The sequence below is a fragment of the Neofelis nebulosa genome, chromosome 13, assembly GCF_028018385.1.
Source record: "Neofelis nebulosa isolate mNeoNeb1 chromosome 13, mNeoNeb1.pri, whole genome shotgun sequence".
Classification (NCBI taxonomy): Eukaryota; Metazoa; Chordata; class Mammalia; order Carnivora; family Felidae; genus Neofelis; species Neofelis nebulosa.
This window is the reverse complement of record NC_080794.1, coordinates 67,613,128-67,629,931: the sequence shown is the minus strand read 5'-3', so window position 1 is coordinate 67,629,931 and position 16,804 is coordinate 67,613,128. Positions and strand designations below refer to the sequence as shown.

General features: G+C 44.9%; 1 protein-coding gene across 3 annotated transcripts in view; it reads right to left on the bottom strand.

Moving 5' to 3' along the window:
• Nucleotides 1–16,804, bottom strand: part of SORCS3 (sortilin related VPS10 domain containing receptor 3) — a 596,149-nt gene that overhangs the window by 407,587 nt on the left and 171,758 nt on the right. For all 3 annotated transcript variants that reach the window (XM_058697711.1, XM_058697712.1, XM_058697710.1), the window contains exon 2: nucleotides 8,015–8,082. In XM_058697711.1, the coding sequence (XP_058553694.1) occupies nucleotides 8,015–8,082 (68 nt within the window). The remainder of the gene's footprint in view (nucleotides 1–8,014; nucleotides 8,083–16,804) is intronic.

Here is a 16,804-nt window from a genome sequence, read left to right as displayed (position 1 = left end):
CCTTTCTCATTCTGTTTTTTGGAACAAAGACTTTCACAAGTTGAGTGATGCTCCCTTCGTTTAATGAATTTAAATTAAGTAGTTTGGAGAGGTGTTCTAGCTAATACCTGCCAACTGGCCACTATCCATCAGTGAGCAGCATGGCATGTCAGCAGGGTTGTGTATGTGTTGTTAACAATACCTGATTTTTTAAGGAAGGTGGCTATGCTCGGGAGTGAGGGCGTTATCCATTGCGCATCATAAATCCCACTGTGTGGGCTTCTTGTTTGATTTCCCAAGGTGGAAGAATCTGTGGACTTCGGAGTTGAAAGAGACTTGAGAGATCATTTCACCTCATACCTTTGTTTATGAGGAAGCAGAAGGATGGCAAGAGTAATCCAATTTACTGGTAACTGAGATGGGCCAGAACCAGGCTTTCTCCTAGATCACTGGTTCCTGGTCCTACATGATGTTAAGAGGCCACTAGGGCACTTCGAAAATTATACATCCATAGTAATCCTCAGCCTTACTAAATTGGAATCTCTTGGGCAGGACCCAGGAATTTAGATTTTTAGCACATTCCACAAGAAATTGTAAGGATATGCCAAATTTGAAAAACATGCATGATCCCACTCTGACTTCCATGTTAAGTACTTGGACGGTAACAAACCTCTTCAATGTGCTTAGATTCCCTTATGGTTGCATTAAAAAGAAAATAACCAGTAACAGATGAGTTAACTCAACACTATGTTAGGGGAACTTAAATCAGATTGTGGTTTGTATCCTATACTCCAAATCATTATCAGCATCTGGTGTAGAAAAACCAAGAAATATATTCACCTTGCCCTTTTGCTAAGCACAGATTAGTATGCAAAGAGGAAGACTCCACAGTGTTCTCTCAAAAGAAGTGTATCACATCCAGGCCTTACGTGCTTAGGATTCTAGATGTGCTCTGCACCCTGCCCTCCTAAAGTTACCAGCACAACTGTCATGTGGAACCAGGTGGAAGCTGCTGGGCTAGGCAGATGTGGACCTATCAACAGATGTTACTGTTTATATTAAGTTATGACTAGATTACAGACATTTTGCATTACATGTACCATCTCAGTGACTTCTCACAAAGCTCTCACAAGACAGGTCTTACTGTCATCCCATTATATTGGTACGTAAATGAGGCTAAGAGAAATTAAAACACTGCTCAAGGTGGTATGACTAATAAGCAGTAGAGCTGGGATTCACATCCAGGCAGTCTGAATCCAGGACCGACTCCTTATCCACTACTCATATTCAATCCCACCAATTACCCAGTGTTTCCGAGAACCATGGGAACCAATGGTACAGGAGAGAGCCTTTCCTACTAAGAGTTTCACACCCTAACAGAGAAATAAATGTTTTATATTAAACAGCAAAACAAAAAATAGGTGCCATATTGATCACTTCTCTAATTCCTTCCTAGAATTATTTTGCACCCTTTATAGAATGAGATGGGTGGTAATAAAAATATAAGTATTTCTATAGCAGGGCAACTTCTTGCAGAATGCACTGTATTTTGTATATACATATTATTCGTGCATATGCCTGATGTTGGTTCCTAGTACATTAATCTTACCTCTCAACAAAACGAAACATTCCTCGAGGATAACAAACATGACATAATTATCCTGCATCCCCCAGCAATGAGCACAGGGCTGCTTCTATAATTGATGCTCAATTAATATCTGTTCAATTGAATGCTCTGTGACCCATTCAGGAGCTTTCACCAGATTTATTACTACTGAAAGCAAATAGAAGGAGGCCCCAGTTCTAGGGAGAGGATTTCACAGCCTGTATCATCAGCCCAGCCTTCGGGACTTCACATATGAGGAGCCTAGCAAATAGGACGGGAAGTTTTTAATTAACAGCCTAACAAAAAAATGTCATTCCAATCTGCAGTTTTGTTTCCATTAATTCACTCAGATTCAGCAGCAATTCCACTAAGGAATTGGGGTGAGCAGCTGCAGAGGGAGGGAAACACATAAATAAATCATGAGTGTCATTAAAATTTGTAAACTAATAACTTCTGGGAAGTCTTAGCAATTATTATCAGGGTTTTCTTGGCAAACAAAAAATTAATAAATCCAAAGGTCTCCATTTTCTATTAAAAAAAATACAGCATCCCCCAGAAAGGTCACTGACAGAACAATTAGGGGAGGAAATAAATGGTCCAGCCAACAGCTTGCAAACCGGATGAAAAGTCACTGGATTCCCCAGTGGCAGGAGGATGAGACAACTCAATACAAGGAAAGCGACAGGCCAAGGCAAGGCTGATGCTGCAGCCGATTTGGGGCCACTGGTACTTCAGTTCAGCTCTCCAAGCCCTTCTTTAGTGTAGCCCAAGTGCTATGCGTTATAGATCCAGAAACATGAAAGGCACCTGGCCCCTGCTCTTGGGAAGCTCACAGGCTGGAAACAAATCACAACACAGTGTAAGTGGTGCTGGTGGTGAGCAGAACAGGGGCACCCCACTCGGGGAGGAGGGGCAGGGAAGCTTCCCAGGAGGATGAGCCCAGGAGGCGGTATGCTCCATAAACACCTTACCCAGGAACTCCTCTCTCTGCTCTCTGGGCCCTAGGAAAAACGGCTGAGCAACCTGGTTGCTTTTCTAAGGGCACAACGTGTCTCACACTGTTGTCAGGAAGAGGAGCCGGCACCAAGAAGCAGATCAATTACCAGATTCCATAGGATTACCAACCCTCCCTGAGCGTTTTCCACGGGTGGGCACTGTATACCAGGCACTATGCTAGGCAGTTCACACATTGTATTTCATGTGAAACATCATAACCACACTATGAGGTGGGCACCCGTATAATCCTCATTGTACAGTAAAGAAATGGAGGCACAGAGAGGTGAAGAAACTTGTTCAAAGTCACTCCGTGGTTGGGGCGCCTGGGTGGCGCAGTCGGTTAAGCGTCCGACTTCAGCCAGGTCACTATCTCGCGGTCCGTGAGTTCAAGCCCTGCGTCAGGCTCTGGGCTGATGGCTCGGAGCCTGGAGCCTGTTTCCAATTCTGTGTCTCCCTCTCTCTCTGCCCCTCCCCCGTTCATGCTCTGTCTCTCTCTGTCCCAAAAATAAAAAAAAATAAAAAAAATAAAAAAGTCACTCCGTGGCTAAGTGGAGGAGTGTGGACTTGAACCCAGGCCACCAGTCTCCGAGCTTCTATTCTTAATTACGTCGATGAGCAGGAAACAGATCAACTAATGCTCAGCCTTTAAATCTGAACTTATCTCTCCTTTTTTGGGTCAGGCTTCTATCAAATCTAACAGTACTGGGGGCCAGCATCACTCTTGACTGATGGGCAACCTCCAGATTTGACACATTATGGACTGAAAACACCCCGAAAGTGAAGCCCTGGGTCTTTTAAATTTTTTTTTTTAACATTTATTTATTTTTTTTTTTTTTTTAATTTTTTTTTTCAACGTTTTTTATTTATTTTTGGACAGAGAGAGACAGAGCATGAACAGGGGAGGGGCAGAGAGAGAGGGAGACACAGAATCGGAAACAGGCTCCAGGCTCCGAGCCATCAGCCCAGAGCCTGACGCGGGGCTCGAACTCACGGACCGCGAGATCGTGACCTGGCTGAAGTCGGACGCTTAACCGACTGCGCCACCCAGGCGCCCCAACATTTATTTATTTTTGAGACAGAGACAGACAGAGCATGAACGGGGGAGGGCAGAGAGAGAGGGAGACACAGAACTGGAAGCAGGCTCCAGGCTCTGGGCCATCAGCCCAGAGCCCGACGTGGGGCTCGAACTCACGGACCGCGAGATCGTGACCTGAGCTGAAGTCGGACGCTTAACCGACTGAGCCACCCAGGCGCCCCAGCCCTGGGTCTTTTAAAAAAATATCAGTCCCCAACCTCCTTAAGTCTATAAGCATGAATTCTCTATGGAAAATGTCCATTGACTAAAGGATACAAACAGATGGTTGTGCTAATAACCAGTTATTAATATACAGCCATCCTTGCATTGGTAGAGAAAAAATTTGACCCTCCCCCCAGGATAACAGCACCGAGGAGTTTCAGAAAGAATGTCATGAGGGCTTAAGATACCCCTACCCTATTGAATGCTTTTCAACAGTCTTTTGTCTATTTAGAAGTAGATGGCCTCTGAATTATTAATCCAGTGAGGCGAATAATTATATCCCACTGTAACCTGGCAGGGAGTGTCATCTTGTCATGACAGCTGCTGCTCCAGGCTCCTCTGCTGTACAGAAAATTGAAGAAGAATCCCCTAAATTCAATTTCAACTTGGTTAAGCATGTTGGGCCAAATCACAAAACTGAAAGGGTGCGTGTTTAATTTAGTTTCTTTTTCTCTGCACACTGTGTTAGTAAGGAAGATCACAGTGCTCTAGGCTCTAACTGCAAAATACATCATCATTATCGGGACAGAAAAGAGGATGGGAGACGCAGATCTCTAGGGGATGAGCAGGAAAGACAATGCAAGGTTTGAAGAAATGCTGTGAGGCCCCAGCACATTGGAAAATTCCCCCGAAGGATAGAAACAGCCCCTTTTCTCTCTCTAGCTCTATGCAGGGGTTGCTAAGCAGGGCTTTATCAGACCCATGAACCCTTGGAAACAGAGCACAAAAACACATTCATATGTAACAATTATCCAGAGGGAAAGCCTACCATATCCACCAGCATTCCAAATCCTTATAAGGTCACACCATATGAATCTGTTATCTGCAAACCATGCTTAGTGTAACAAACACTCTTTGGTTTGGCTCCTTCTGTGAACATGAAGAGACCCACCCAAACGTTCCCTCCCTGGTCCAAGACCAGCTGCTCTCTCTTCCTGCTGCTTGGCTCCCTTTTCTCCTGCAGCTCAGGCTTACCTGCCCTTTTCCCTTGTAGTAAGGACGTTTTTCCACTTCTCACTTGCCAAGTCACATCCCACCCATCAGTCCAACCCCCAGCTCATAGAATCCTGTCTACAGAGGAACATCCTCTTGTTGCTAGAAACCGATGCTTCAATTCCCTCTAATCAGCACAAGGAACAACCATCTAAATCACTCTTCTCCCCTCCCTAATCCCCTGAAGATCTCTGCTAATTCATCCATATCACAGAATATATCCCCTTGGTGCCCTATAATTTCCATCACATGGACCCCGACATCATTGGATCCTTATAAACAAAGTCAATAATGGGATGAACACAACCACTATACAAACACAGAGGGTTATAATAATCAATCATTACAATTAAGTGAACACTTCCTACGTGTGAGCCACTCTTAAGGGTTTTTACATTTATTATTTCATTTAGTCCTTGCAAATCATCCACTAATTCATTGAGCAAACATTTATTAAGTATCTCCTATGTGCCAGATACTGTCCTAGGTGCAGAGAGTATAGCCCTGAATTAAAATGGAAAAAAGTCTCTCTCTACAAGCTTAGATGTTAGTGGTTATAGGCAAACAATAAATCATTCAATAAGTAAAATATTTAGCATGCCAGATGGGGGTAAGTACTAAGGAGGAAAATGCAAGTTGAGTGATGGAATGTGAAGTCCTGGAGAAAGGCCTCCCTGATTAGAGGAACCGAGAGGGTAAGGAACAGAGGCACTGCTCGCCCCCCCTTGGAGAGGAGCAGAAAAAGGCAGTGAGGGTAAGGGCCGTGGAGGGGACAAGGTGATGTGTCTCAGGGAAGGCAAGAACAATGTGGTTGCAGCAAAGGGGGTTTCTGTACTATCTCGAACTTACATCCAGGGAAAGAGAGATGCGCTGAATGGTGACCACCCAGAAAAATATGTTCAACATCCTTACCCCCAGAACCTGTCACAGAGCTTGTTTGACAAAAAAAGGATCTTTCCAGATGCATTTAAGGATCTCAGGATGAGATCATGCTGGATTATCCTTGGGCCTAACTCCAATGGCAACCGTCCTTACAAGGGACAGGAGAGGAGTGGGCCAAGGAGATGACGTAGGCAGAGAAGGAGGACCATAGCCTTAGCTACGAGGAATGCCAGCAGCCGCCAAGGCTGGAAGGATTCTCTCTAGAGCCTTCAGAGGGAGTGCGGCCCTACAGACACCTTGATTTCAGACTTCCACATTCCAGAACTGAGAGACAGTACATTTCTGCCACTTTAGGCCAGGCAGTTAGTGGTACGGTGTCACAGCAGCCCCAGAAAACTGATACAAAGAGGTAAAAAAGTTACAGAGCTCTTTGGGTGGGTGAGGTGGGATCTGAATCCTGGTGAGTGCACATCAGGGTGCCCTTAGGCTGCCTATGGTCTCTGGTACACACCAGTGAATATACTGGCTCTTATGACCACAGGCCACACACTTCATTACTTAAGGGCCTCTAGCAGTAAGCATGGCCTGGGCCTGGGCATGGGCCCCTGGCTGTGCCTGGCCCACCCTTAGACCTAGCCAAACCTTTCTTGAAATATGGGCTGCCAGGTAGAGCTTCTCCCATTGTAAGGGCAGGATCTTCGGGCTTGTTTTTATTATTTGCCCTCCGAAGGCAGTGCACGAGTCAGGCTTCAGGTATCACCATAGTATCACTGCGATTGGGCCTGAGAGGAAGTTTTCTGAGGCTCTACTTCCCCGGGAGTCCTGTGTGAGTGGAAACAGGCATGCTCTCGTCTATTAGAGGAACAGTGCTTTCTTATATCTGTGCCAATTTTCACTGAGCAGCAAAGTTAGGTTTTGGACATCCTGTGCGAATGGAGGCAGGCCTGAGTCGATATGAGCAATTAACCCCTAAATATTTCATTGATGCTGTGACTGTTCCCCCTTCCTGGGAAACAAACTCTGGCCAGTCCTCTGCAAACAAACAGGTCGGATGAAGAAGAAGCAAGGCACACAGATATTCATGCCCCAGACCACTTCTGCTCCAAGACCCCAGGAAACCCTCAGGACACAGGTCTGGGATTGTGACGCAGCCCAGTGAAGAGGCTTTTGTGACAGTGCCCCCTCCCCAGTGTTTACAAATGACAAAGCAAACGGCACAGACAACACAGCCTTCCCAGAGCCTGAAGTGCTGACTCAGAGAGACTGATGGAATTTGCTGTTGCCCTGTCACTGCCCGCAGTGTGCACATGTGCTGTGTAGAGCCGGGCACCAAAGCGCCCAGTGCAGAGAAAGTCCTCAGGCCTCTGCTTCAGTCAAGCTCTCCCTGATCTAACCACCCGCATCCTTCTCTCTGTCCTGTGACCCGCGTCCCGTCAGAGCGGACTTATCCAGCAGGCACAATGGGCACAGTGCCGAGGGCTTACCATACTTTTAAGGATCCACAAACATGTTTCATTTCTTTTAAAGTCCAAACAAAAAAATGAACTTTGAGGCTGAAAAAAGTTTCCATATACTATATTAACACACTTATCTTTATGCCATTGCAGCCATAAAATACGTATTTTGATATATATTAAAATATATGTATTACCAATATACATTTTAACGTATATTAAATTTATTAAATATATAGTAAATGTTTATTAAATATATAGACATTAATATACAGTAAGCATTTATAAATATGTATAGTGAATATACTAAAATATATGTATCAAGAAGCCCATGAAGGTCCCCATCTGGACCTGATTCCCATGTGTATCTATTCCCACAAGGACAGGTAAGAACCACAGCATCTCACAGATGCACAGGGCCGGAAATGGTCCTTGGGCCAAGACTCACGCCCAAGGCAAGACTCTCCCCTCAGCAGACTCCCTGACCCACGGCTCTTCTCATTCCGGGCATGCTCCCCTGATCTCTCTAACCAGACGTGTGTCCCTCAAGCAGAACGAGACAGCGCAGGAACGCAGAAGCAACAATGGTGCCAAGCAGGCAGGGCTGTGACAGGCCCCCAGAGAGATAAGCAGAGTGCTACGGGAGTTCACAGGTGGGGCTGTCCATTCCACCTGGGGGGCTAAGGGGCTCTTCCATGAGGAGGATTGCTTTCTGCCTCTTCCAAAACGTGCCCCCCAGCCGCGTGGCTGGCATTCTTCAAGTGAGCCAAGCCACAGAAGCTTGTTAAGAACCTCTAATCCACTTACCTCCAGAGTGAGCTCTCAGTCACGCTCCCCAGGTTGAAGTCGTACAGCTTCGTCAGGATAAGTATAACCTGTGATGGGGATGGGGAGGAGGGCAGAGAAGAGGAACAAAAGGGGAGGAAAAAAAAGCAAGCTTACTTTAGTTTGTGTAACAATATACAGTGCATCTCAAATCACCCAGAGGAGGGTTTAGTATTTATCCGTTGAGTGGAGGGGTATTATAGGATCAAGCAAGGGAAAACAATTATTAATTTAATGCATTCCTGTAACTGGTAGCATTTATTTTAATCCTGACGATGCTTTGCATTTGAAGTAAAACAAGCCAACAGGAATTAACTGGGTGTCGACAATGGTTTCTCTACATCTGTCCTCCTTCAAGGTGAGGTGCTGGCCGGCTGGCTCTGATCACTCGTACAGCCACCCAGGGATCAGACGATGGGCTTGCTTTTGATCTGGAGATGACTCTGACTTACAGGCTTGGACCCAATGGTAAGAAGCAACCGAGCCTAATTCTCTCCATCTACAGACGGGTTCAAAGAGATTCTGTGTTTCCATTACTAGCGCCTCAGCAGCCGCATCTACTTGAATGGCAGGCAAACCCAGTCCCCAACATCCCCTGATGCCATCTGCCATCTACCATTTGGCATCTGTCCTCATCATGGAGTAAGAAGCAGGTCATTGGACTCCACTGGACTCCGGGACCACTTTCCTTACATCAGCTGAAATTCAGAAACCCAAAAGGAAGCTGTACATGAAAGAGGGCTGGAGCTTTCTCTAATAGAGTTAGCAGTTTCCCGAAATGGTCGTGGGCCGGTCTGGTCCTAGGCCCTTTAAACTTCTCCAGCTGGGGACCTGGATATCAGACGTCTCCCTGCCTGCCCACTGTGTGCCTCGACAGTGGCTTAGGCACAACTCCGAATCACAAGGATGCCAAGTGCATGCACCTGAATCGATTTTAATCAAAACACAGGTGCCTAATATACAGTGCCTGCCTGCACACGTGATAATCCAGTTACACATAATTGTGTTTATCTAAATTTAATGCACAACTCATTTCACTTTTTTCAGTTCCTTCCCATTCCACAATTTAACTTCCTCCAGTTCATTTGCACAGCAGCCATTAAACTCTTTCCAAGATAATGAATTTCTGCTACCAAGATGGGACTTTCCCATTCTAGGTATCTATTTAAGATTAAAGAAAAATAATCAGCCATTATATTGAACATTTTTATGGCATCTCACTGACAACAGAACACTCACTTTGAGATTTACTAACATCCAACACCCCATGAGGTCTGTCCGCACCATTTCCATTACTTTTATGTAAACTAAGAAAAAATTAGAAGCAAGGATGTGACCCATTATAGGTCAGAGAGAGTCCATGGTAAAGTCGGTTTGGGATGCTCAACTTCTCTGCAGGGCCACAATGGAAGGGCTCTTCCCAAGCGTGCATTCTTTGATGGAGAGTGGTGAATGGGCAAGAAACAGCCAAGCCAAGAAAAATATCAATGACATGGCTATTTGCACAACAGTAAAATCTACCAAGCTACCTGTCCTATTGACATAGCACAACAGTAAGGAGTGTATATCCATTGCAGAGAACTGCTCCCCACAGCCACTCAGTGGTTCTTGCCTCTCCCATTCATGGAGTTTTCCTCATTTGTTAAATTCAGGGGCTGATGAAAACAAGGGACTTATCCCCACCTTCCCCAACCAAATGCCTAGGAATGCACCAATAATCTTGTTTTCTGGATAACCCGCACAACAGACTTCACCTCCCCTTTCTTTTATCCTCTCTCATCTACAAAGTCGTTCCCACAGTCACTATGTAAAAAACAGGGGCTGGCTATGTGCTGGCCATCCCAAATTCTGGACAAACAAACTCAAAACTATGCTTTTCTAGAAATAGGTCAGAACACCCATCCAGAGCTCTGCAGGAGCAAATTAGGTCATTTCATTTTCTCCCAATATCAAGCCTTCAGGGACATCAAAAAACCTCCAAAAAGTGCAAAGTCCACACAGAGAGAAGAAAGAAGTGTAGGGGGTAAGAGTTCCACTTAACCAATAGAGAGCTTCTAACAAACAACTGGGTCTAGAAAGCCCTGGAAAGAGCCCAGAGCTGTTCTCATTCTATCAGTGTCCTGGTTCCCTCTGCCTCAGGATGAACTTGACTCCTTAGCCTGGTATGTAACACACTACACACACACATATGCACTACCCACACACATGTACTACACACACTCCTCCAACCACTTTTCCCCAGTTCTCAAGACGCTGTCTTCTGCTATAGCAATCCAAGTTTCTCAAGGCTCTGCAAATAAGCCAAACCTGTTCTCACACCTCTGCTTTCTTTCTTCCATGCTATGTTGTATCAACTGTGCCTCAGCCTTTTATTACCACCTGCACCTGCCTGCCTGTTGTTCAAGAAACAACTTGAAGCCCACCTTCTCTAGGCAGCCTCCTAGGACCATACCAGCCATCAGAGTTATCCCTCTTCTAAAGTCCTATCGCACTTAAAATGGAATTACATAACTTGGCACTTAGTCAAACGCTATCCTGTTACCTTCTGGATGTCACAGGATTTGCGTTCCCAGCTAGATTGAGGCGGGGTTCGTATTTTGTACTTCTGTCTCCCTAACAGGCAAGCTCAACATGTCAAAGGTTCCTAAAAATAATCATTTTGAGTCAATAGAAGATAATGGTGTTTTGGTGATGAATCATAGTCTTCAGATGGGAATGGTATTAATCTAGTCTCTTTCCCTCACTGTACAGATGGGGAAACTGATGCACAGAGAAAGGAAGGGACTGGTTAAAGTCTCAATAATGTGTGACCTTGACCAAGTGCCCAGGGCACTGTTCTTCCATGTCATGAGTACAGCTGGAGCTAACAGTCACCAGAAAGCCTTTTAAATGCAGATTCTAAGGTCCCACTCCCAGGAGGTTTGACTTGGTGGGTCCTGAGTGGGGTCCAGAAATCTTCCTGTGGTAACTGGAGAACTACACTTGGGAAAGACTCCATCCCACTATGATTCCTCTCCCAACACTGTTGCTGCAGTGACACTGCCCTTGCACCGTGCTGAGATCCTAACCTAGAAAAGCATCCTGTCCTTTAAATGTAGCTGAACTTCAGAAAGCATGCAGAAAGAGACGTATGAGGAAAATGCCTCGGCAAAATCAGCCCTGCATTTCCCAGAGGAAAGGGGTGAATTAGGGGCTGGAAGCTTCCACTCCCCTGGTGCCAGCACAGAAGGGCAGTAATAAAGCGATGAAGAGATGATAATGTAACCTTTAGCCTTGAGATACTCTGTGCCAAGCAAACAAAACCAAGAGGGAAACAAGGCCTGCCCATCCCTGGCTTCTCTCACCACTCAGAGCCTTCCGAAGGCCACCAGAGAGGAGGGAATTAGGGAAGAAAACTGAAAGCAGATGCAATAAAGCCACTAAGCCCCAGACCACGAGGTAAGGACTCAGATCAGAAAGAGGATACGAGTGTGCCTCAGGAATCACCAGCAGATGGGATGTGGGGTGCGGAAAGGCTAAAGGGCTAATCCTGGATCCACAGCAAAGCCTGACTTGACTCCTCTTCAGAAGATGCCCCCAGATGAGAGCTGGCAGTCAAATTCAGCAAAGGAAAAGCAGAGAGTAAATGTTAATTGAACCCTTACCAGGCAATAAACACTACATGGAGTGCTTCTCAATCCTCACAACAAATTCTTGAGACTAAGCAAGTGTAATATAATATCCCCCTTTTATAGATGAGAAAACTGAATCCCAATTGCTAAGCTAATTGTACCCCCACCCAGGCACACAACTAGCAGGAGACAGCGCTTCCACCCCTGGCTATATGACACGCTGTGCTCACTCTGCTCTAATGTGATGCTACTCCAGGCAGCAAGTGTTTATGTGAGCCAGTTGTGTGCAAGACAAGGAGCAGGCACACAGAGAGGAGAAAAGCACACCCTGGCTCTCAAGGAGTTGCACACTCTCTCCTGAAGTTCACAGATACTTACTGGGCTCCTCTTAGGTGAATTGGGAAGGCACCAGCTAAACTCTGGGACTCAGGGAGAGATCCAGAGTTCAAGGCCCAAGGATGAAGGGAACTTCTGTTTTCTTTGTTCTTGGAGAAGGAAATAGGAAACAGAGTTATGGAAGGAGAAAAGACCCAGACAAACTGCTGAGAGACCCAGGTTTGCTGAGAGACAAACTGCTGAGAGACCTCCAGGCAGCAGGATTGCTGCCTAAAATGTGAAAATACATTGGAATAATTCATGAGTAAATAGCATTTCTCTCTTAATATAAGCTATATACACACACACACACACACACACACACACACACACACAGTATAAAGAGAAATCCGCAGACATGTATGTGTGTGTATATACATAGTTAGAAAGACCTATATAGAGAGAAATGTGTAAACACACACACACACACACAGACACACACACACACGAACACACACACACCCTTAAATTGGTATCTGACATCTCTGGAATTATACTGTGGTCATTTATCTCTTATAGCTTCTATCACATTGGGTCAGTATGACTTTTCTGTATGTCTGACTAGTCTGTTAGATTGTGGCCTCTTTGAGGTTAGAAATCAGGTCTCATTCAATTCTGCATCCTCAATGCACAGCACATCACCTGACACTTGGCAGGCACTACAAGTGAATTATGGATGCAGAACAATAAAAGAAGAGATGAGATGATAAATGTATTTGAGAGGTACAGATAATGTGCTATAAGAGTTGAAAAGAAGAAGCAATTAAGTCCATAGAGTGTGATCAGAAAGGTCTCCATGAAGGAAAGATTACATGAACTGGGACTTAAAGTATGCTAAGAATATGCATAAACTAAAATGGAGCTCATTCACTTTTTTTTCTTTTTTTTAATTGAACTGAGATCGATAGAAAAAAAAGGAGGGTAGGGGAGGAAGCCATTCCAGTAACAAGAAAAGGTATGGAGGTAGAGTGGCACGGGCCATTAGGGGCAAGAGCAGTCATGTGTTGAATGCAATGTCATGTGTACATGAGCCACTCAGAGACATAGGCCATGTCAAGTTGGGAAAGAAGGCACAAAGGACAATGGGTCATGCAGGAAAGACAGAGGAAGCCCAACCTATGGCCAACTATGGGTAGATAAAAAGTTTTATGAGTGAAGAGGGCGATAACAAGGAGGGACCATATTTACCAAGAGACTTATTATGTGTCTATATGTAATGTATACATAAATATCTAATAAGTAATATATCAGAGGACTAATTATAACAGGAGACATATATAATGCATACATTATATAATAAATAATTCATATATTAAGAGACTATATTAAAATAAGGGACTTATATAGTAAGTGACAATAAAGGGCAGGACTAGCCTCTTATGAAATCAGTTGCTGCTGTCTTTGTTGACCATCCACTACCAATTTTCTTGGCCCCAGGCATCTAGTGTCTTCTAATGCCCCCAGATGTTCAAGCCATCCCTGTGCCTGCTCTTTACACACACTCGGAGCCAGTAACTAGTGTCTTTATTTCATATGTCCCCTCTTCTCTTTCATTCATCTGTTCTTGACTTATGTTAAGCACAGCATAAGCTTCTTGGTGAAGTGATCAAAAGAGAAATGGTGGCTGTCCTCATGAAAGGGACAGTCCTCCTCAACCTGCTGCCTCCAGGATTATGCATTTGAACTAAGGAGTCCAAGTCTCTGGCAGAGTTAGGGAAAGTGATATGTGAGGACAAGGGAGCTTTCTATCCTCTTCCTACCCACTTCCTATGTGAGAGGAGGTACCCACAATGCAGAACTGCAAAGAAGTCTCCATCGCTATCCCACCTGAGAACCCTTCTAAATGTGCCTGTCTCTAGACTCACTTACCCATTGGATCCAGCCGTCTGCCTCCTGGACAGGGCTTGCATGGCAGCATGGAAATAACGGAACACTTGCAACCAGAGGGCTGCCTCAAAACCCAGTCTCACCATATGCTACTGTGTGAGCCTGAGCAACTTATTTATGTTTTCAGAATCTGCTCCAATTTCCTTAAATGGGGATAATGATACACTTGCCCCTGCCAACCTCACAGGGTTGTTGATTCAAATCAAATAAGGAAAGCTGACCTGCTTTATAAACTGTACTAGGGAAATGGGCGTTATTAGTATGATAATTATTCTTCAGGAGATAAGGGTTCCAAATGATTTTCATTTGGTCAGGGGCTGGGGGAGGGGAATTCAGATTCTAGAGTTTATGCTAAGCTCCTCCTAACAAACTCATCCATTCTCAACCCCAACTTCAGTACAGGAGGCTGCAGATCAGAGTCAGTGCATTCACCTGGCTCCCCCCACTCAGCTTCGGAAAGAAGGCAGGAACCCCGGGGGGATTCCTGTCCTCTGAAAGGATAATGCATAATCTGCAAATTCATAAATCACTGCGACGCTCTCGCCCGTGAGCACATTCAGTGAAGGGAGGGCCTTTCATGCCTGTAAAATTTTACTCTGAAGGAAAATTAATTTAGTTCATTAAACCTTCCTGAAATCTTGGTGCCTTTAAATCCACGGGGTCCTCTGCGCATCCCACTCACAGGCTACCGCTTCATTCCTGCCCCTACTTGATAGTTCTTTGTTTCCAGCCAGTTGGAATAAGGACCGCAGCTTTCTTTACCAGAAATGGTTGATAACTGTCACACGACAAAGATGCTACCCCTCTGGGACAGCCTATAGAGCTGCATTTTCCAGTTCCAGCAGAGTCTGAATCCCAGGGTCCTTCTCACACCTCAGGGAGATCCCCTCACCAAGGAACAGAAACTGAACATTTATAACCCAAAGCCCAACAGATCCCCAATACAAGGATGTCTGGGCACCAACTGGGCGTCTTGAACTGTGGTAGGTGTGTGCCAAATTCAGAGTGACACGAACAGTGCTCCCTGCCTGCTATGATTTTACAATCTAGTTAAGAGGACAAGGAAACAGTACAAACTATAGCAACTTGTCATGTACAATGCACAGATTTTCACAAAGCTTTTATCTCCTTTCCTGCTTTTTATAAGGGCATCTCATCAACTCTGTGGCTCACGACTGAACCTTAGCATGATCCTTGATTCCCTCCTCGTCCCACACAAATCAAGGCAAACACGGAGTCTTTGAAATACACTGTAGTCCACTGTATCACACAATTACAGGTTCTCATATTTTTTTTTCATTCATTAACTACAAATATGTATGGAATGCTTCCTGATTGCCAAGTAATCTGGATTCAGCACTGAAAATAATACAGCAGTTTCTTTGCCCTCATGAAGCTGGCATTCTGGCAGGAAGATAAGTAAGTAAGTAAGTAAGTAAGTAAGTAAGTAAGTAAGTAAGTAAATGACATAGTTAGATGATGGTGAGTGCTATGGGGGCGGGGGTGGAATTAAGGAAAAGGAGACGATGAAGGAGCCCAGGTACATCTTCTATGAAAAATGGACACTCCTACAAAACCCTGAATGAGGTGAGATGAAGTCATGGGATTATCTGGGTAAGCAACATTATAGGCAGAGGAGCAGTGAATACAAAGATCCTGAGGCAGGAGTGTCCCTGGCATATTCAAGGGAGAGCAGGGAGACCAATGAAGCTGATGTGGAAAGTAGGGGGAGATGAAGTCAGGGAGATATTCAGAGACTCAGATCTTGCTGGAACTTGTGAACCGTTGTAAGGACTCCAGTGAGATGCGGAGTGAGTGAGTGAGATGGGGAGCTGCTGAGGATTTTAATAGAGAAGTTTACTTTTAACAGGATCACTCTGGCTGCTGTGTTGAGAAAGGCAGTAAGGGCACAAAAGTGAATTAGGATCCTGTTGTAATCATCCAGGTTAAACATGGTATGTGTTACAGCAGAGCAACAGCAGTGCACAGGAAAAGGGACATGATGTTTATGTATTTTGAAGGTAGTGTCAGGCAAACTGGATATGGAGTGTGAATGAAAGAGAACAGTTGAGGATGACCCTCAGAGTTCAGGACTAAGCAACTGGAGGAAGAGTTGCTGGTTTATGAGATGAAGACTACAGATGAAGGAGGTATGGAAGAAAAATTAGAAATTAGCTTTGAACATGAAGTTTGAGATACCTAAGAGAATTCAAATGAACAAGTCCAATAGTGAGCTGGATAAATGAGTCTGGAGTTGAGGGAAGAGAATCTAGGACAGAAATATCCATTTGGGAATTGTCTCTAATTAGATGGTATTTAAAGACACAAGACTAGATTAGATCACCAAGAGACAGAGTGTGAAGATGGAGTAAAGATATGAGGATTGAGAGCTGAGGTGTTCCAGCATCTAGAGGTCAGGGGAGTGAGAAAGTCCTCTCAAAATTGCCACAGTGGATATGTATGTCCTGTGTGAATGCTCACCAAATGGTATTTACTACAAGGAAGAACCTCAGTAATCAAATGAACAAGATGGCCTTTGGTTGAGGCCAGTAAGCCCAATTCCCCAGAACCCCCCCCAGTTTGCTCTGGGGGGGTCCTCTGTGGTCACTGCTATGACAGAGATGGAGACTTTGCCTAGGCTTCACATGGACTTCCTTTCACCAAGGCTGTTGTGCATATTATCACTGCTACATTCCCGACCTGCCAACATCAGAAACCAATGTTGAGCCTCACTATGGCACCTGGTGACAGTTTGATCACACATTGCACCACCGCGCCCCACCCCTGCCCCCATCACATACAGGGAGCAATTTCTTCTCATTGTGATTGCTTTCCCTACCTGCAGTGCTTATGCTAGAGTCAAAATCTTTCCATTTCAGAACCCCTTATTCACTGTCAT